The following is a 23108-nucleotide window of genomic DNA, read 5'->3' on the forward strand; positions in this document are numbered from 1 at the left end:
TGCAACCGCTCCGAACTGCGGCTGCACCGACGGAAGGACTCCTAGCATTCACTTTTCACTGGAGCAGGATTCCACGAGAATCAAATTTCTACCCATGAAAGGGAAAATACTGAATATACGAATGAATGAATTCAAAGAACTTCTGCAAAACCAGAGGATTGGCACTTTAATGAGAGAAAGAACAGCCTTGAAGGGCACGCTGGATGGCAGTGCAATTAAAAGACTGGAGCAGGGAAAGGAAATTAATTTACGTTGTCATCTCATCATTGTAACTTTTGGTCAAACCCAACCACTTAGACTTAAGTGCACAACTTCACCCAACTATATTTACATTTCTCAATGAAATTAAGTTTATTAAGCAACTTCATAAAGCCCACTGAGAATTCAAATGAAGAAAAAACAAATGAGCACAACATTTATGATCTTGAGGAATAAAAAGATCATACACCATGTCTTACCTCCTGACCAAAGCCCAAACCACCAGAAGCAGTCCAGCAGTCTTAAGCTATTAAATGTTATTCTGCTCTAACCATCAGCAACACAATTCAATAGGAATTGCTCAAACTTCAAAAAGAAAAAAAAAAAGCTCCCTTCCCCCCATCCCCAACACAAAAAAACCCCAGCTGAATTAACAAGAGGCATGAGTGATTTTGTACTTTCTTGGTACTTCAATGGCCTATAATGATCAAAGTCTCTACATTTATTATGCATTCTGTAGACTATTTTTCCTCCTTTAAGACTGATAGTTAAGACAAGCTTTCAGAGAAAAAATAAAAGCTTCCCTGGAACACAATTTTACACAGTCCTTGTGTAAAAATTAAGTGTAAAATTAATGTTCAAAGTGTTAGGTTTTTTGTTACACTGGCCAATAACACTTAAGTGACAGAAGTTGTGAACATTTTATGTTTAGACAGCCAGCAACTTGCAATGAGTATCAGTAATGAGACAATTTGTTTCTGTCAGTGTATGCATTATACAGAAGTTTCTAACATTATGTAAAAAGCTACACATTCGTATTTTACATAAATATAACTTCCAACAAGTATCTGCTTAAAGCAAGAAACGTTTCAATGACAAATATGAAATATGTTTGTGAGAACACATTTACATATTCACATGTAAAAATTATTTTTGTTACACAAGCAGTCAGTTTGATACAGGTCTCACAAGTAAGACCTCTATCAAAAATCCTGCCTGAGCTGCTGCTGTTTTATCCCTGTACTGCACAGCGTTCAGAGGCTGGCAGCTGTGTAATGGCTAGCAGTCGTCAACTAAGCATTGCACGTATCCTTCCACAAGGAACTTTTAGTATGGAACATGATATTCTTATATCAATCACACAAGTCCTCCACCAAGCTTTGAGGGAAGCTGTTCTTTCTGGTACTCCTAAGAATATTTTGAAAAGAGTTAAGAGAATTAGAAGCAGCTCATCTCATTCAAGACATCTGGTCAGTTCTCCTGACCCATTTCACTGATTTTTTCTTGGGAAGAAAAAAAAAAAAGAAAAAAAAAAACACACCAAGAGAACAAATACAATTATTTATCCTAAGCTGAAAAGAGCAGGGAACCCTTCAAGATGATTTTCAGGTGCAAAAATCCTAATGAAACACAGACAACACCTTTAAACATTTGCTGGCATAAAGAAGAAAGCTCCAATTCCCTCCACTCCTCACAGACTTAACTATGCTGGCAAAAGCCCTCCTGGAGGTGAATCTGTATGACCAAAGAGTTTCTTTTTGCTGATGCAATTTCTCAAGAACTGCTTTAAACCATTTGAATACAATAATTATTGCAAATTTAAGCTATACCAGCATTAGACAGGTTTGGTGGTTCATTTCTTCACAAACTCTACTCAGAGAAAGATTTTTCAGTAGTCCTAGTTGTTGAGTCACTACAGTCAACATTTAGAGGTGGGAAGGGTAAGGTACATGTATCGACAATCCATCTTTTTCATTACACATTCGTAGTGACTGCTAAAAACAAGATATCCATATATTTTTAAAAACTTGTCTTTAAAAGTATACATATAAAGATCACACAGAGTACACGTGAACTGTAAGAATAAGGTCAGAATAAGGTCACCTAAGTGAAAAAGGAAACACATAACTAGCTGTAAAATACTGTGTGTGTCTGGTTTTTGGGAGGCGGATAACATGTTTTTGCAGTACAAAATTACTGGCGTAAAGCCTATAATTGTTTAAAGGAGTGACCAGTAGTGGGAAAACTGGCGATGACTAGAACAGTGCCTCACTGCGAGTAGCAGCTAGTATTGTAGCTAACTACCACTGCCTACACATGAACCAGCGTACAGCCCTGCTTGGGTACACTATACACACTACAGTTGTTGCCAAAGAATTAAACGGCATGAAACTAATTACAGACTCGATTTCGTATGGCTTTTTTTTCTTAAGCAAACAATACCAAGATTCTTAAAGTACCTAAAAACACGTGTCTCATGAGAACTTTGTAGTTAACTATGGTTTTCCTCACAATTTGTTCTTCCATAAGATAACAAAGGCTGATCATAAGTAGCGCAAATTCTGATCTAAGCTAGCCCTAGAATTTCCATTTCTAAACATCTCCTCATGAACCAGAAAGGATTTAAATTTTCCAGCAGCCATGGAAATGCGAAGGAGCAGAGGAAAAAAAAAAAAAAAAAATCACTTCAAATAGATGCCAGATTTTATTATAGGTGGAAGTCTGAAAGAAATCCAAATCCAGGAAAATTATTTAGAAACAAGACGCAGTCTGGTTTTGTAAAAACTATACAGATTTAATACCAAGGCAAGACACTGCCGTTAAATGGCTTTAGCAGGTTCTGTTTTCCTTGTGTTAGGATCAATTCGTGAGTTCAGTATGAGGGAAGACTTCCTTCAGGGTTGAAAGGGTAATTTAGATTCTATGGTCCATTAATTTCTTGGCTTCTTTCCCCAGCATGTTCATTAGTGTGAAGTGCAGTGATGAGTTTCAGAACATGGAAGTTTAAACAGCATCTACAAAATTCCTTCACACAATGATTGCAAAACATCTATGAGAATTAACATAGCTTTGAAATTTTTTGACCTAGAATTCATACTGCTGGCCTACATCAATAACCATTTTTACCTTTCCAAATGATACAAAGTCAGTTAATTATGTTATTCATGGATTCTCAGTTATTCATCAGCATTTAAGCCAACAGTCTCCAAAGAGACAAACTAGTTTTACTTCAGCTGAATTAGCAACAGATGGAGAAGATACATCACGCTCTATCACAAGGTTAAACAGATAATGATGGGGAAAAAAAAAAAAAAAAAGAACAAAAAAAAAGCAAGTCTTCAATATTATCTGATCTTATTAAAGTTGCATGCACAAAGAGCAACACAAAGCTGAGTTTAGGTATAAGGAGAATTATTTAGGTCACTTGAAGAAACAGATTTCTCTATGATTTCTTTCCTTCTAGAAGCAGACTGCAACCACTGAGCTGAAGAAACCAGCTTTGGCACCATGGGGGCACATATAAGTCATGAGGCTGTGTGTGAGTTCTACACTCCTAGGAGGAGTTACTACTCTGCAGTGGTATTAGCTTGGTTCAAACACTAACAGGATTTGATCCTTCTCCTCCATAGGGCAGGATGAAAAAACGCTTACATTTAGTTCTGTTAGCCTATTTAAAACACCTTTGTACTACATATTTGTATTCTCTATCTGTAACACACAAATAAGAGCCAACCCTTCTCATATGGAATTAAGTGTCCTGGGTTAAAAAAGGATAACAACATAAAAGTGTTCGGAGTAGTCTGAAGAAGATTTAGGATTACCCTTCACGCATTCCTACCCTGTACTCCAAGGCAGGGCCATTCATTTTCTCTTTTAAACTAACAGTAAAAAATGGTATAAATCTGAGGAATGGGCTACTCTTTTGTTAGTGTCCACCTTCAATCTCAGTATTTTAAGTGGATTCTCAGCAGAATAAAGGAAAAGTTTAAGTAAAAACAGATACACATTAAAAAGAAATAAATGAATTCAACCGCTTCCTGGGATTTGGCTGGCTTCACTGACAAAACTTGACATGAGAACATAAACTTCGTTAATTCCTGCAATCCAAGATGACAATACTGGAACTTCCTGCAAGACGTGCCATTTCTAACCCCAAGCACCTGCGTGGGTTGCAAAGCCTGCCACCCCACTCCAGAAGAAAGTTTGTGTTCCCTGCAGTGAAACAGAATTGTGACTATTTTATTTCAGGCAAGTTTTCTATAGCAAGCTCCTCTTGACAGAGGGGGTAAAAGATTCTAGCAACAAATCCACCTTACCAGAATCCAGCACTAGATCTTTTCGTCATTAACTGAACCAACCAGCTGCAGCTATTGAGTACGGCAGTGTTTCACAGGGTGAGCTATGAAACATATCAAGAGTGAGCTAGTAAAGGCTAGAGAGCGTACTACAGAGTAAGAGAAGACAATCAAGCCCATGTTAATTTTGTCTTATCCTTGTTAATTCTTCCTGACTATATTAGTCTTTCAGTTCACAGCTTAACACCTATGAGCAAACTACTACACAGATGATCCTAGCAAGTGGTAATACTACTGCGTGGAGGTGGTCAAATAGCCATCTATTCTGGAGGCCAGTCCTTCACAGTTCTCTTACATTGCTCCAGCTCTTTCCTCCTGTGTCATTTTAGACTTCAATGGTAAGGTGGTTGCTGCATTTTAATAGATTAGGATTTTGGGATTTTGACAAATGATAAAGTAATACTACAGTACACTCGCTTTTGAAGATGCAGATATAAAATACGAACTCTGCATTAGAATGATTTATTTCTTGGAAAAGAATCAGACTACCTGCATTCTTTTTTAATTTCAACAACACTCTCCCAGTATTAAAATGACCTGGGTAGAACAGCTCAGCTAACATTTTTCAACCATTAGCAAACATTCTCCTAATGCTACTGCTGAAAGGCAAAATTTTAATCCAAAGTATTTTGTTAAGATTCTTCAAATGCTACTATGTACTATGAAGACTAGGTCAGAGCAAGTGGCAAACAAGAAAAATCTAAATACTGACCTAAATTATAAGTTACCTAGCCACAGAATTCACATCTAAAACTAAGCTCCTAAAAATATGACTATGTTTTTGAAGTACTTCTTGAAATGCAAGCTATATTGTATGCATTCTGTCAACAAAATAATCCCACAAAATCAAGTTTTAATTAGAAAAAAAAGGAATAGCACAACAGTGATGAGGAGATCCTGATATTTCTAAGCACACATACAGATATATATATACACTCATATATAACCAATCTCAAATAATCACCTGTACAAAATCTAAGGGTCATATAGGGAGGAGGGAGGAAGAAACTAACTCCCTTCATCCTGTGAGTAAATACAGCCAAACATACAGCGTACTTTGTAACCTAACGTCACATTGGGAAAGTTTTAAGATTGTATAAGTACATGACTGGTATACAAACCCATGTGAATATTAAGGATATAGCATAAGATAGTATAATATGAGTATGTAACATGAATGCACAATTCCTGGTTTTATGTGAGTTGATACATACAGAAGGGTCGTCTTTATACATGTTCAGGATCGCTGAACTGCTTTGCAAGTGCAAAGTCCAGAAGTGAATTAGGCAGCTTATACACTAGTTAAGCTTTCACAGTGTATCACACAATCTTATTTCCAAACGCAGGTAATAGCTACTTTAGGAAACTATCCAAAAAAGTTGCTCAATTTAAAATAGAGATTTCGATTCCACATCCAGATCAGAAAGCTGAAGTATCACTGGCAGGCTGTTTGGCTGGGAAAAGAATCTCTTTGAAGCTGCTCATGAGTTTGGAATGTACAAATGAAGACTGTACCCTAATTCAGCCAGACAAGGAAGTAAGGACATAACTTTAAACAATCATGTGGTTACAATGGCTTCAATGGAATGTGAGATTCTGAAATTATGTGCAGCTCGAGTGTTTTTTAAATAAGAATTTGAAGTAATCAAACTGCAGATGAAGGAGAGTACTATTAAACCCAGCATGCACCATAAACAATACTTTTTACATGATGTTGAAATATTTAAAATGCATTTCTCATATCATTATTTACTCTAGTTCAGAACACACTGCACTTCTGCCTTCTACAACACAGATGCCTAGCAAGGTTATGCTCATTGTGAGAAATTCACCCACAAAACTGTGTTTCCTGACTATTACTCTCATCAGTTTATTTCACTTTTCATTACTCATGAGGCCTACCTCATGGTAAGACAAACTTATTTTAACATTTTTTTTATTTACAAGTAGCACATTTGAAAGCAAGATAACTAAACAATGGTTAAGTGTTTCTTTGCTCTATGCATTTTTTAGGACAGGCTTTTTTGTTGTCATTGGGTTTTATTTCTTTTTAACAGCATCATGTTATAGGGCATACTAGTACAGCAGATCCATGGTTGGGCTTTTCCAGCACCAACCCATATAAGCATAATTTAATTCTTCAAACATACCTTTATAAGGTTTTATAAGTAATCCCAGCAGAACTGTTCACATGCAAAATTAACTAGTAGTGAAGTGTTTATCACATCTTGATCTTTAAGCAGTACCATTTGGCTTAGGAAAGTTAAATTAATTCTAACTGCTGCTACTTAGGTTTTTATAGAAAATTTTCAGATATTTTTAGTGAAAAACTGAAATGCATATTCAGAGCTGCTCTTCTGTTTTGTGGTTGAATAAATGAATGGGCTTTTTCTATAGAAATTTATTTTCCTTACCAAAAGATCTAGTTAAAAAGAAGAGCGGCAACATCCATCTATCTATAGATATGTACAGAAGACATAATGTGTGTGCATATGCTGTAACGGTCCTACAGGCACAGTCTAGGCATCTGCAGGCATCATATTTTTGTACCATTTTTACAGTTTATTTCAGTTTAAGGGGCCTCTAAACTAATAAACAAAGCAAAAAAACCAAGGGGTTGTTAAAAAGATAATCATACACAGATGTGTCATCTGTATTAAGGCAGAACTTTAATATAATTTGATCACTGCCATTCTTTGGTACATGGAAGGGGAAAAGCCATTATCATAGGAAATCCCTTCTACTTCATTGACAATACAGATAAAAGCTTCTCAGATAGGGTCAGGTTTGCATAGTCAGCAAAAAAGAAAGTAAAATCAGCTTTCCACTCCCACTCCTCCAGGGAAGGCGGAATATTAGGCTATTAGGTAGTCAGATACATTATTTTATAGCTAGCAAAGCCCTTGGGTAATAAAGAATGAGTGCAACTGCCACAGGCAGCTTTACAGGAAATTGTGTGAAACAATGACAGATGCTCCAGAATTGTTTCAAAACAAAGAAGGCCAGGAAGAGCAGGGTGTCAGCTGAGGGATTTTTGCTCATGAACTATATTCTCCAGCATGCTGACAGAAACTACGTGCATAAAAATTGTATTTTGAGATTATGTGCACATATGCACACACACAACCCTATGAATGCAAAGGTAAATAATTCTATCCATAACTAAAATATTTAACAAATATGTATTTCTATTGCTATTCTCAAAAACAATTAGAAAAGCCTTCTTCATTTAACAGAAATTGCTTGAGAAGTTGACTGTGAAAGAAAGCTAACACAAGTAGTGACAAAATTAAAGCTTTCATACAAAACTTTCCAAAAAATACATTTAAAATACTAAATCTCACAAACCCTCAGTTGGATTTAGCATTCTCTACTCACTTCTGAATACAGGACTTATGTCACCAGCTAACTTTGGAGCAAAATTTCAAAAGGAATTGGGCACTGTAAGACACAGAAAGACACTAAGCGGGATCTTAAAGAAACAAATAATACCCAACTCCAACTGGAAGAAACATGAAGTAGGTGCCTTAACATGTCTGAAAACTCTACAAGTAGCTACCGGCATATTAAGTCACATAGATGATACTACCTGCCCCCAAAACCAAAGCTTCTCAAGATTTAACTACAATGAAAATTATCTTACAGATTTGGGAACAGAGAAGAGAGAGGAGTCTTTTACACGGTTCAGTTCGTGATCTGCTTGCTTTTGCCAGAATAACACTGATCTTACTATTTCCAGTGCCATCCAACTATTTATTAAATAAGGCTGACTCTGATCTTGTAGTTGTTTTGTGTAAGTAACTAACCACATCTTTTTCTTGCTTAATGTATGTTTACATTTCCAGTGTAGTTTTTGCTATAAACAACTTTAATCTATTTATTTGCTTTAATATGCTACTAATGCAGTATGTAAAAATTAATTTGACTGGCTTTTATAGAGACCTTTATAAAAAGCAGTAATATTTAAAAGCTTAACAGTAAAATCACAAAGTCGGTTTAGTATTTTTCAAAACAAAGTAGTGGAATTTAAGTAAAGCATGTATCTGCAAAGTCTAAAGACAGCTGAAATGACCGTAGATGACAACTGTGTAGGCACTTGTGATTCTAATTGTTTATTAACATTTATAGAAAACATCATTATTTTAAGAAGACTTTGGTCCAGATTAAATTACAAAATTCATAATTTGAAGAAATAAAGTATAATGCTTAACTCTCTTAAAGGAACTCTGAAATTGTTAAAGCATGAGACAACTGTATCTCAAAACCTCTTGTACCATGATACGGTGAAAAAAGTACAGTATCCCCCTGGTTCCAAAGTTGGTGGAAGCCAAGTAGTCTTAGTTTAATCTCTTGGAGGTTTTTTTTTGTTTGTTTGTTTTTTGCATCAATGAAATTGTACACTCAGCTTTAGTAAAGCAACCCACAGCAAAACAGGGAGCAGAAAAAAAAAGCATACCTTCAAGTAGTAAGACAGGTCATACAGGCATGTAAGTAATAAAAAGCACACTGACAGAAAGCAGAACGGCATTCTGACAGTCTAAAATAAAGCAATACTATTTTTAATTTTTTCTTGCTGTTGCTTGCGCTGTACCAGAAATAGATTCTAAAGTAAGTATAGAGGTTTAGTGAAGAGTTTATTGGTCCATCTGTTCTCCAGGGGAGTTGGATTTTTCTTTAATACCACACAAATGACAAAGTTGCAGTATTATGAAGCTGTTAAAAATAAATACGTAATCAAAAGAACTCTCACAAAGAATACGCCATAAGACAAAGTCAGTCTCAAAACAGTGGTTTACAGTTTGACTTGAGCAAAACAAAAATCACCAAACTAACACTCTTATTCCCACATCTCTGTTATGACATTATATTGTAAAAGGACTGACTAGTGTGTATTTCAACTCAAAGTAAATCATCTCCACTCACACAAAACAGTCATTCAAATTTGGAACATTAAATAGGTTTTTCTCTTTTTACTCCTGAACTAGTTGTTTACATCCAAAATTAATCTTCAAAGATCATAAACGCTACATAAAAGAAAAATGAGAAAACAGCTGAAATTACCAGTGTGTGTGACATGATTGTGAACGTTCATGTTTTTGCAAGAATAGTGCCCTTAAGAAAAAAGAAGTACAACAGAATATCCTGCTATATTGTATACTTGATTACATAATAATAAACATTCACTGTAATAGAAGAAGAGAGATTTAGTCCCATTAACAGTAGTAGTGTTATCTCCTGTAAACAGAATTAAAATGTGATGCATGGAGTGGGGGAACAGATAATTAAACCCATTGGCTAGTATAAATTTCTCCATCAACTGTTTTTACAGTATTTAATTCCATAATTTAGAATAGCTCTTGCTATGGTAACTTCTATCAGTAAGGTATTTGTTTCGCTATTGATTTTTATGATTAATACAATAAAGGTCCCGCAGGTTTGGCTTAAACAGGTCTGTGTGGGTAGTTCATACATTGCTCCAGCTTACTTTAATTAGTTCTTTTAGTTCTCTCATTTATTCAAACACTACAGCTACTTAAGTACCTCTCCTGAGATCACTTAGCCTCCTTTGATTTCTTCACAGTATTGAGAAACAGTCCTTGACTTGACTTTGCATTTAAAAGAAATGTCACAATTATTAAGGCTAAATAATGAGAATTAGAAAAAGAGAGTGAACAGCATGATAACAAATTTTGCTACTACTATGATACTGAAAAAATATGAAAACCAGAACTCAAGGCAAAGAACTGCAGTACAACTTTACAAGAGTTAGTGACTAGATGAGGGAAAAAACAAATGAACAAACACACAATAAAACCAATTAAATCCAATATAGATAGACATACAGAAAAGGTGCAGGAGAAAAAAAAAAAAAAATATATATTTCTTGGGGACTCTGTCCTTGAACAAGGTATTACTGGCCAGGAAAGAAGTTCTTGAATCTATAGTAAACATTTCTACAGAGATACATCAGTTCAGAAATAACAAAAAAAAAAAAATCCCAAACAAAAAACCACAATGTTCAGAATTTGGAAAGGGATGCAGAAGAAACAGAAGATACCATTGCACCAGCCCAGAAAACCATGAGTCATATAAAACCAGATGCCATTCTGGACCTCCTCGATCTAAAGGAATGATGGTAGAAATAGAAGATGCACAGAGGTAACACAAAAGATAAGAAATATGGAATGGTTTCCAGACAAGGAACAGCTAAATACATATGGAGTCTTCATTGTGAAAGAGATTAACTGAACAGGGGGAGAGCAGATGTGTGTGAAAACCAAAAGGATTGAGATAAAAAATGAGATAGATAGTTACATTCTCTCCTTTACACAGGAATTAGAAAACCTAACACTACACGAATAAAAAATTAAAACGAAGATGCTACACTTTTTTCACCCCTTACATAGATGCACTGTGGTATTAATTACCAACAAGCATTTGTGCATGCTGAAATTCTGTGTGGGTTCAAACTCAATTAAACTCACAAAAGAAATATTCATCAACAGTTGTTAAACACAAAAATATGTCAAGTTGTATTGCCAAAACCAGCAGGAAGCTGACCAAGCGTACAGAAAAATAACTATATCCTTGGCATGACCTTATAGTCTTCCCTAAGCTGTTCCACTTCTGACCACCACTGGAGACAATTTTTACATTAAGGGATTATTTAGAAAGAGTATCTGGGTGTATTTCCTTTTGAGAAACTAGAAGCATATAATAGCAGACAGCTTCCTGAAACGTCCAGTGTGCCTATATTACACTGCATTTTATCTTGTTTAAATGCCACATCTGTCTCATGGCTGTGTCCAAAGTACACAGGATCTGAAACTCTTCAGGCAATATTGCCGCTCCGTCCTAAATTGAATATTTTTCTAGTAATTGGGTGGGACAGTAAATAATTTCACTGTATGTCCCTGTGTTAGGGAACTGTTCTTCAAAACATCAGATCATAAATGTGGTTTAAACAACATTGTGTGCACACAGACATGTTTCTACATCATCTGAAGACTAGTAAAAAGATATTTCCATACATTAGACATCCAATTCCATAAATTAGACTGTTGGATCCTTCAACAAGAAAAAAAAATATTTTAATGTTCTTCCTTCAGATCTTCTCCGTCAGCTTTCCAGTTAACAGATGGAAATTATATAATTAAATGCACTGATATCATCATCCAAAAAACACTTGCAGTTCCCCATGTCTTTAACAGCTGGTAACATGAGGAGATTAAAGAGATGAGATCCCTCAAAGAAATTTTTTCAGCTTGGTTCCCTCAAAGACAACAAAAAATTCTCTTCTCTGGAGGGAAATTGAATCTACGCCTGAATTACCATCTTGTCCTTCTAAGAGTCTTCTCCTAACGGTCCTGTCTTGACTGCAGTCAGTGTGGCCATGAGAATTAGTCTCTTACTCTCCCATGTCATGTCATGAATCACGAGACCGTATTTTGGAAGCCCCTGAACGACTCCCATAGCTACATACAGCGTGGTGGCTCCTACTTCTCATGGAATGCCTTTCCCCCTCCCAGGGAGGAAATTCCAAAAGAAGAATTGTCACCATGACATTTAGACTGATAGAAAAGAAAACCTGGGGAGGAGAAAAATCAAGAGGGCAATTGTTCTCCATGCAAGTTTCAATTTTCTCAAATATTCTGGTATCTAGTAATGCACTGCTGAACTTAAATATAGCAATCATTACACAGTATACCTTAAAAATACCTGCTTTCAGTCCAAATCGGAATTGTTTTTCAGAAATCCGCAGAAAACTTGAATGAGAAGCCGAGAAGGAAGGGTGGAGAGAAAAGGGGGAAGTCTACTCACGTAGGAGGAAAATAATTTGGAAGTCACATACAGAAGAGGTTCACACGGCCATTGCTAAATCCAATGATGCATGAGGAGTTACTTATTTTTTTCCTTATAGATCAACCAAGGATCAAAAGGCATTGCCACACGAGTGATTTGAGATCAGAGTATACTTCATCTGCAATACCCTGCACAGATGAACTCTGACCAAACTACTGACTGAAGTAACTCTACACAAACACAGCTTCAGGATTCAGAGTGCCTTTTTCCTATGTAATGTAAACTCTTTCTAACTGACAAACTAATCTAAAAGTAGCACTTTAAATCCTGAAGAACAGCTTTCCATATCCAAGTATTATAATGGTAAATCCGCAGAGGTATAATTATAACAAAGCAGTTTGGACCACATGTTTTACCACGGAGGCAAGCCATGATTTGATCCCCTGCTGCAATGACAAAACTTGATGTCAGTAGATGGCAGCATGAAGCGTATTATTGGAAAAGAATAGTTTGTCAATACTGGAAGAGATCAGCTCTTTGCTGGGCACCTGGAAAAAAGGTCTACTCCTTAGTAATTACTCAGTCTTGGCTCTATTACCAGAGTAAAGTCTAGAGAGACTAAACGCAGTCTGCATTTTTTTTTTATATTTACTGATTTGTCAGAAAGAAAACACATATAATGTCTGCTATGACTAACTCTGTGAAAAAGAGCACTGCCTACCCTGTAAGTCAGAAGGAGGAGAACCATACCAGTGGATATACCCCACCTGAAGTGAATCTAGTCAGCTCAGACTCAAACACAGCAAGTGGCTCCAGTTTTCTTTTTCAAAATTTTATTCAGTGTTTGCTCACTTGTCCAGGATTTCTCAACTTCGGAAGTGCATACGCTCAGAATGTATGAAGACACTTCTCTGTCAAACTAACAGCACTTCAAAGTTTCCCAGCATCTGTGATTGAGAAACTACCTGCTCCACACATGCTCTTCACCCTGCCTCCGGTTTAGACCCCACATAGCTCATCTGAAGTTCAGACTGAAGGAACAAGGTGTACTGTGCAGCTTAGAGCAGAAGGACAGGAAGCTTCCTCCTCAGGTTTTGCCCACAAAGGGCAAAATTCCTCAATAATTCACCTGGAAAATCTCAGTTTGAGGGAGGTATGCAGGCAACTGATCACACATCTGTTGCCAGAATCTCTTCCTCCCTACCATTCCTGCCCCACTCTTTTCAGTGAAAAAGCTAGACTTTTTCCAATGTAAGATTTTTCAAAGATGAAAAGTACAAGCCCTAGTCACCAGTCAATACTACTTCCTACAACGCACTCATAGAAAACATCCAAGAATAAGAACCAGTGGCTTCTTAATATACTTTACTAATCAAATTCTATCCAGTTTGTACCACCAAATAACTGCTCTAACTGCAGCTTTTCCCATTCCAGACAGGTTCAAAAACAAGTGTTACTGAGCTCAGAGCGGAGTTCAGTTGCAGTGGTTATGCAGGAGCAAAGAACGGACTCTCAGAAACCAACGAAAGGGACAAAGGTGGTAAAAAGAAACTCTAAAACCTCAGCGAGCATTACTACTGTACTTTCAACAATGGACTGGAGCCATACTTCAGAACTTCTTTTGCTTTACTCAGTTGCCAAGTAAATTGAAGCTAACAGTTCATTAATAATGATTTATTTTAAGATGCATCCACTTAATTACTGTACATTAGTAGACTGGTGCTTGTGATGTTCATTTTACTCATGAAAAGGATGGCCTACAGTGCAGTGGTTCATTATTAAAAGGAAGACCATAGGTTAGTTTATATTACTAGTCCTACACAGAAGAATTGGTTTATATAATCTTATTTAGATTATATATGATACACCAAGTGTTCATTCAAGTTTGTTCTCTTCTAAACTAGCTGTAAATTAACACTGAAGACAAGCTATTTTAAAACTGTTATTATCCCGAATCGGAGAATTTAATAAGCCAGAACACTAAAAACATTCAGAAGACTAATTCAGATTTTTTTCTTCAACTTTATAAATGGTTCCAGACAGTATTCTTTTAAAAATAAGCATTTCCATGACCTTTTTGATATATCAGCCACAGAACAGTCCATTTATATCACATCATCTGATGATTTCTTAAACAAGCAACCTGATTACACAATGTCTAATGGATAGTGTGGTACTGCACAAAGATAATGTTATTTTGCAATATTTTAAAAGACTTGCTCTACAGACTACTGAGATGCACAGAACACTGTGCTGGCATACTACTTGCTACAGCTCATATTCAAGAGAATTCGCTAAAGGTATATGCAACCAAACCTGATTAAGAGGAAGACAAAGACTGGGAAAGAAAGATTTGGGGGACGGAAAGGAGAAAAGAGTCAGAAATCATTATTTCAACTACTTAAAGTGAACAGTATCTCAAAAGTGACATTAATGCTTGAAGGTGTGCTAGCAGACAGATTAACTATGAATGAAATGGTTCCATACTGGCTAAAAGGGAAAAAAGAAAACATGCTGCAGTAGAATTCCCTTTTAGTCCAAGTCTTCAAAAAATAAGGTTTAGCAAAAATTTAAGTGAACGTAAGTCTCAGAAAACAGACTTCCAGAATAAGTAACCTAGATAGATCTGTTCTGAAACAAAGTTGGATTTCAAGATTAAGTTATTTTAAAGAGGTATAAAAGTGTCAGAAAAATAAATGAAAAAAGTATTATTGTTGACTGAAGTAATTCAGTGGAATTGCTTTCAACTGAAATTTCCTATTTTTTGGAGAGAGACTGAAGAATTTTTTGGCTTTAGGTATCAAATTTATTTGGGAATATGAGGAAGTGTATTTACTTCTGACTCAGACTGAAAACAAATCCTGCAGTGCTACTGTTTCTGCAGAACTCAAAAGACCACATACTGCCTACAAGGATTTTAGATCAGTTTAAGCACAAAATCCAGCATGATTTTCAGGAAATCAAGAAAGCTGCTATCTCTTCTTTGTGGAGGTTCTTGCAAGTACAGTAAGCAGAGCTATAGCTGTAACTACAATTACAGTCGCAATAGATTTAAGTATGCAAAACTAAGGCTCTCTAAATATCTACAAAAGCCCTTAAGTCAATTCATTACTGATACAGTAAGTGACAACACTTGTGTTTGGCAGACAGTGCAACTGGGAGTCCTGACAAATCTAATTAACAGCACATCAGGGGCACTTAGTTTATCCTTTATATACAGTGCCAGTAGTGAGCGTATAATGAGAAAAGGAGCTTAAACATTAGTGGGACTTCACTAATTGGTCACCAAGTCCTGATTAAGCCAGGCTTCATATATAATTATTGAAGTTCAAGTGTCTGACACAAGCGTATCCAAAAACACTTAATGAAGATACTAAGACACTTCTAAATTACAGAAATAAAAACAAAGCACTTTAAAACATATTTATAAATACAACCATATTGATATCAATGACACCAGCTTTCGCTGAAAAATGCATGTGAAAACACTTATTTTATAATCTGTATTTTATATCTATTCCTTCTGCTACAATATGAATGTAGACCATATTCTGTTGGGTACACTACGCAATATTTCAGAGGTAAGTATTAAGTCAACTTCATCACACACACAGGATTAACAATTTAAAAAAACAAACAAACAAACCAAAACAAGTAAAAAAAAAAAAGAAACAAAACCAAAAAGCCAGCAAACCAATCACAGATACAACACTCTAGCTTCATGTATGACTTTACTGAAATCATAACTAAGACTGAGAAGAAAATCAATGATGAACATAACATTTCAGAATTTAAACCTCAAAAATGTGAAAATATATGAAAAAATTTGTCTGGGAAGTAAGCCTCAAACTGAAATAGAAAAGCTTGTTTTTACAAGGGTAGGAAAAATTATTTAAGAAGACACAGTATTTCTTATTCCTCAGTATTTCTATCACATTTATTTTGACAAATCAGGAATAAGCACACATTATTTAAAATTAATCCAGATTCATTTTTATTAGTTCCCTTTCTAGTCTTTCTTCATTTATGATGGTGTTAGTTGGCAATACTGAACACATATTATTATAGTATCACTATTCACCGTTCTCAAGAAACACGCGATTGCATTACTGAATTTTTTAAAACGTGGTTAAAATAAAAGTACACAAATTTGCAGAATTAAAACAATTTATATGCTTGATTGTTCTCAAAGTCAAGAAAATAAAAACCTCCAGACCCAAGTTGAGACATTCTGCATTGCAGCGAACTGTACATGCACAATCAGTTACCACTTCTCATCTAAAGAATTCAAATCTTATTAAAAATTTAAATAATCACAAACTTGTTTTACCACACTTTTGTTGAGTTCTGCCATCCTTTAATAGAACACCTTAATACCAATTGCCAAAAGACATTATCTGTGTGATGTCGTGTGCCAGGACCAAACCCCCCTACCAGATTCAGACGAGGTGCTCCAGCCTTACACGGGCACCAGTTCCACCCCTCTCCAAAGCCTCCTGGCACAGCACTGCTGTTCTCCTCGGGCTCACTAAATCCCCTGTTTTCAGATGAAGATACTGACTGGCATGGCAGAGAGCAAATGCAGCTTGGAACGGTGCTGAATGTCAGTTTTGGCAGCACTGATCCAGATATTCCTTGGGTAAGCCCTGTGGCTACTCCCGGGAAACTGAAGGCAGTGATCATTTCCTGGGTGCCAGAGGAAGCAGGGCTTAAAGCATCTGCAGTGTTCAGTTTCTGGTGGCACTGATTAATACCTGATTTTGATGCTTGCAAAGAAGTAAACACAGCTAGTGAGTAAAACTGGATATGGATGTGCCGACTGAACTCTGTTACAGTGGTAAAAGTACATGGATTAGATCTAAGGCAGGGAGAGCTGACAGGTGAATGCTTAGGATGCTGTGTTTATTAAAACACAGCCCATGCACTCCTAACTCAGATTCCTATATTCTGTCAGCATCACACGAGGCTGTCATAACCAACCGTCTTACAGGACAGTAACAAACAGGAATCTGTTTGGAAATTGAAATTAAACAACTACATTTCATTGCATCCTAACTGCAGTCCCATGCTTCTACCCACACTGCTTCGTGCGCACAGCAGGTAACGTGGCTATCTAGATACCATTCCTATCTGTCAGTCTTCTCATCCAGTAATAAAAACAGAAACAAACTCTACTACAAAATATTTCACTGATAGAATTTTTTTTCTTCTGAAGACTAAAAAAACCTAACAGACTTTGGGAAGAGGGGATGACACATCAGTTATTTAAGCTACAAATGCAAAATTTTTTTTTTTCACATGTTCTTTACATTTAAGCAAATTAAAAAATAGCTTAACAACTTATGTTAAGTTGCTCATACAGTTCAAAAATTGGCGAGTTTTGCCCCCAATTTCCAACTACAGATCAAGAAAACAAATCACTGAAATAATTATCAAAGATTCCTGCATAAAGTGGTAATGAATTTTTTTGTCAGTAAGATGTTTAACATTTTGTGGTGCTGCTTTCCAAAACCAAAAACCATACAAAACTTGGCAAGTGATTCTGAATAGGCTGTAAAGATGAATTTTCGCCGCGCAGTGGAAGGTATTATCAACGCCTTGTATCAGACAAATTCTGTAAACCCCAAACATACATAACTCCTTTAGGAAGTTCTGTAGATAAATAAGAAAGTATGCCATTCTCTAGCAGTAGCATGGAAACCTATTTTAGATACGCACTGCTGTAGAACAGACAATAAAACATGGACAATTATTTAGTAAGTGACACGTAATATTGAAGCTACTTGGGAAAGAAAGCCCACAAGTTCTGTGCTAAATTTCCTGTCAAAAGCATCTGGCTTACACTGTAAGCAAAACAAAATGGTGTACAGATCTAACTCCCTCTGCTGTTCCCTCACTCCCCCTGAAAAGACCAGGAAAAAAAAAAGCTCATTTTGCATATTGGTTCTAATTCTGCCTCAGGAGGTCATCTATTGTTCTCAGGCCTCCTCTTCACAGCTCAGGACTAACTAGGTCATGGCCACTGCCATGCCCCACTTCATCTCTGACTTCATTCTAAACTCACAGGCCTCCCGCCCTTCTCCTTTAATGCCATTCACAAAAATCACAGGCCCTGCATGAATTTACTTCTTGAAAGCCAGACACATGAGTTTTAACTCCTCCCCTGTTTATTTATGACCATTCCAAGACTTTTCAGTATATGCCTAAAATGACGTCAGTAACTCAGCATGTTGGAAATTTGAGATGACTAACTTTGCCATAAGTAAAAGTACAAAAGCAGACTTTAGAACCATTTGTATTTCTTTGCCAGAATGACACCTGCTCAGTGTTTCTCCATCCAAGGGGGGGATATATGTAGATCAAGCTAGCTAGCTATGTCTCTCCCCATTCAAGAAGATGAGCGCATGTGTTTTCAACAGGGATTATCTTTTTCCAGACTTCAACCTAATCACTGTACATACCTGCAACTATGCTAATATACTAGAAATGGGTTTAGCTACTATTTTTAAAAATATCACTTTTTTTGGTTATGAAGGTGTCACTCAAAGTGCCAAAATACCTCAATGCTCTTGGTTGGCCTATTTGTCCTGCAACTTCTTCTTATTGCTTTACCTACAGCAAGGAGCTGCTTAGAGCAAGAGTTTGACAAAGACTTTATATGGGATTAACGTGAATCGGTTATTTGTGTAAAGATAGCTTTTTGTGCTATACTGAGAAAGAAAACTTAAAAGATTAAATAAAGAAAGTCTGGACAAATTAGTCCCCAAAGCCTCCTGCTATTTGCTGCTACTGTCCACAGCTGACCACCACCAATTGTTACAGTCCTTACTACCATCTTTCAGTAAGGTTAGGCAACTCCAATGATATATTTATAGCAGAAAAATTAACAACCCGAAACAACATAAAACCTATCTCAGATTAGGCCACAGTTATTATTCCTAAATAAATGTTTTGGAAATGCTGTATATCTATAGGATCCATAGTGACAAGTACTTTATAAAAAAGCCAAAGCAAAACCCCACACAAACCAAGAACAAACATTATCTTATTCAAATCAAAGGTCTACCCTTCAACCCTAAAATTCTGTATTAAAATGTCAATTTTATATACGAGAATATTTCAAATACAATTTAAGCTCAACAGTAATTCATTTTTTAACATGTTTCACACCAGTTATTTATGTGTGTACTGTACATATATTTACAAATGTAATTATCCTCTACAGATCACAACACCGTACAAGTGATTGGGTGCTGCACACATGTAAATAAGACATAGGACCTACTAGTCTGCCAGAATTCTGAAGTAACACTACCTTCCATGCCAGGGCTGCTGCTGTTTTTGACAGTTACTGTCTACTGTATCAGATGCTTCAGTTCTTAAATTGACACACACCAGGAACAGACATGAGACTCACAAATACATTTTATCTGAGCACTAAGGCTGCAGTAAAGTTGATAAAACAAATAGCTTTTGCTGAAAAGGCTGTTTCCCTTTTCCAAAAGCTGGAAAAGACACCACTTCTTATGTCACCTTAGGGAATTAATCTGCCAGAAAATTACACTAGATCTTGGTGTGATCAGAAAAGCAGCAGAGAAAACACAAAGGAGGAAGGTGGTTACATACAGCCAGGACAGAGAAAGGTATGGAAAAACCTGGACCTTTCAATGCCTTCTTGCCATGAGATCGACGTGAAATCAAAGGTTACACATACACAGTGTAAGCCTACTTAGCTACAAAGAGTAAACAACAACAACAAAATATATCCCCATGTTAAGCTAACGCTTTCTGGTTTTAGCAAGGAAACAAATCCATGTTTAATTACTGCGCTATATCTTTAGAACAACTGCTGTTTGGAAGTACCTGGTTAACACAAAGTCTGTTAAGAATGAAGCCAACCGTTAGTAACATCACACTCTAACAGAGGTAAGACATTTCTGTTGTAAGACAATGCAGTGAGATAAAGAGATGAGAGGGAGAAGGTATGTATGATCTAGAGAATGATTTCCACCCGTACCTACAGCTGCCATCAGACACGCTGCTGTGACTGTAGCTACGCTGGATGAAGGAGTTGCCACCCCACTTCATCTCCACTTGCTCATTACCTTCAAATCTCCCAGCATAACTGCATGTTTAGTCACTTCCTAACCCAGTTCTGTCAAAATGATTCCCGTTAGAAAATCTGTGTTTCAGCTTAACTCAGATTATTTTTGACAGAACTTGTTTAGCGAATGACTATAAATGCAAGTACCAGAAGATCTGAGAACATTGTAACCTTTAGAGCTAAGGGAGGAAATAGCAATGAGGAAGGGGAGGACAGCTAGCCCTTTTCCATGCTTAAGGTGCTGCAAGAGAAGCACGTTAATCAGATATATAGGTCTGATTTGTCAACCTGCCTAAACAGTGAAAGCTGTATATCAAGGCTGGCATCTTTAAAGAAAATAAAGAAGCAAATCTATATACTTCTTATTTTACTGCTTAAAATGTCAGGTTGGGGTAAGTGTCCAGAAATTCAAATAATTTAACTACCTGGAATTCTGTTGTGTAATGAGAGAAACAGGCAGATGCTATTCAAAAGTTATAAAAAATTGTGATGTTTCTGTGGAGTGAAAGGATAAATACCAACCTCACTTTATTTTCTTAAATTATCATAACAAGACCTGAAAAACTACTTCATTGCTTTCTGTGTATTACTGATGTGAACAAATAGTGTCTGTGGTTACATGGTAAAAGGAGTGGAAGAACTGCCACCAAAATTCAGCATCAAATTACCATCATGCAATAGACAACGTTGACAGGAACAGTATTTGATATACAGGTCACCTTACCTTTTATTTACAGGCTTCTCATCTTTGTCATAGGGTCTTATGAACCATTTTCCAATTCTTACAAAGTTTTTATCCATCAAGCACCTAGAAGATAATTACAGCAACAATTATTAGTTACATCTTAAGATGTAGTTAAAAGCAGTCTTTGAAGACAATAAATCTAAGAGATTAAGCAGCTGAATTTCCATCGTATTGAAATCAACTTTGTAGCTTTTGGGTTCCATGTAACTTTGCCACTTTCTATTTTCCCACACTAGTCACAGAGAATCACTGTTCAATCTCATGATGCTGTCACTGACGCTGATCTTCACATATGCATTTTCCCCTCATCTCTGACAGAATCTTTTCCGCTCCATGCTACTCTTTTGGTTGAATGATCCATCATCCTACTTTTCAAACTCCTCTTCTTGAACAAAGACAATTCATAGCACTTATTCTTTTCTATACAGTGTTTCTCACAGACTTCATGATAAAGAATATACATTCCTGTATTTTTGGCAAATAAATGCCATAATATAGTATATGAATGACAGGAAATTGTATTAATCAAATATTAACAATGAACCATTTTTGCTTCACATGATCCACAGCATGATTTCAGGCACTGAAACTTTCATAATTATTGTTTCCTCTCTCAGAAAACCTCCCTCCAACAACCATACTCCTACATCACTAAATTTAGAGCAATAAGTTACCCATTTTCTGTAGTCCCTTTAGAAGTGCACAATTTTTTAACAGAAATTGTATATTCTGCAGCTTTAAAAAAAACTAACAGTGATGATGCAAAGTGATCAATAACCAATTTAGGTTGACAAGGAGTGCTTGATGCCTTTTTAAGTCCAAGTGTATAGATGAATCATCAGTAATATGCCAACACTATTTAAGTATGCTTCATACATTAAACATGCAGTTGAACATACTGCCCAAGGGATCACATACAGAAATTTGTTATGAAGGAATATTTTTCAGTGAGGTAAATACTATGTTTCAAAAACTCTGAAGAACTGGCCATTTGTTGCTAGTGGTTTATTTACAATTATGAGCAATATACAAGCTCTCCCTATACATTTCATGTCTAATCAGTATTTCTTTATTTAGATGGAAGAACTATACTTTGTCATTCTTCAAAGCTTTCCTATAGTTTATATCTATAGTAGTTGCTACAGATTAGACAAAACAAACAAACAAACAAGGACTAAAAATCACATGAAACCTGGGAAAGTACATTCTGAAAAGTTTAGAAAACCTGTGTGATCTATACTTCTAAAGCATACCGAGAAGACACAGATGGGAAACGGACAACAGGCAACATAGACACTAGCACGCTCCCAATTCCTCTGTATAAACTTGGCAGGGTTTTCCAAACTTAAAGCTAGGCTGAAGAAAATTCTAACAGCACTTTCTCAATTAAAGCAAAAAGAATCCAGTTCAGTTGAGTATACCAGTATCTTAAACAGAATATGAAAGCTAAACCAGCAGAGATCTAAAGGCACTGCTCTTGTGCTGGTGGGGAAAAAAAAAAGTATACTTCAGCAACTGTTTCCCTAAGAAATATTTGTTATCAGAGAAAGTCTGTCAGTGTCAGCACACTTTGTACAAACAAAAGCAAGCCTGTGAAGTTTACATCAGATCCCTAAAGAAAATAATCTGTACTAGCAAAAAATATAATAAACCCTCCCCCAACACACACACACACACACACTTTAATGCCACATCATCGTGTCTCATGATGGCAGGTTTAACTGCCTCCAACTAATGCTACTTTCCTAGAAAAAAAGTCTTCATGGGTAGATTTGGTCTTAAAAATCATCCAACCCTCACATGCTAAACTAAATCACAGGTTATTTAAGGTATAATCCCATATGAAATGGGAAACGACTGCAGAAGCATGGATCTCAAAGATTCGGCTGACTGAACCATTAATGACAGTATGGCATTATTTTTGCTGTATAAGCAGTCAGTGGCAACTAGTCTTTAGCTGTAAGCTGTAACAATGCACTTGGGTTGGAAAAAAAAAAAAAAGCTGGTCATAAAATCCCAAATGAATATATACCTAAAAGCAGTTATTCAATCATATGAAATAAGGACATAAAATACTCTGAACTTCTTGGTTCATTTCTCTAGTTAAGGCTGAATGATATTC

At 36.2% G+C, this 23108-nt stretch overlaps 1 protein-coding gene across 1 annotated transcript in view; it reads right to left on the reverse strand.

Moving 5' to 3' along the window:
- The window catches only part of MED13L (mediator complex subunit 13L), a 201847-nt gene that overhangs the window by 79675 nt on the left and 99064 nt on the right, over nucleotides 1-23108 (reverse strand). Inside the window, exon 4 of the mRNA XM_033001517.2 lies at nucleotides 20966-21049. Within this exon, the coding sequence (XP_032857408.2) occupies nucleotides 20966-21049 (84 nt within the window). The remainder of the gene's footprint in view (nucleotides 1-20965; nucleotides 21050-23108) is intronic.

Source organism: Tyto alba, unplaced genomic scaffold (assembly GCF_018691265.1).
Source record: "Tyto alba isolate M040663 unplaced genomic scaffold, T.alba_DEE_v4.0 Super-Scaffold_44, whole genome shotgun sequence".
Taxonomy (NCBI): Eukaryota; Metazoa; Chordata; class Aves; order Strigiformes; family Tytonidae; genus Tyto; species Tyto alba.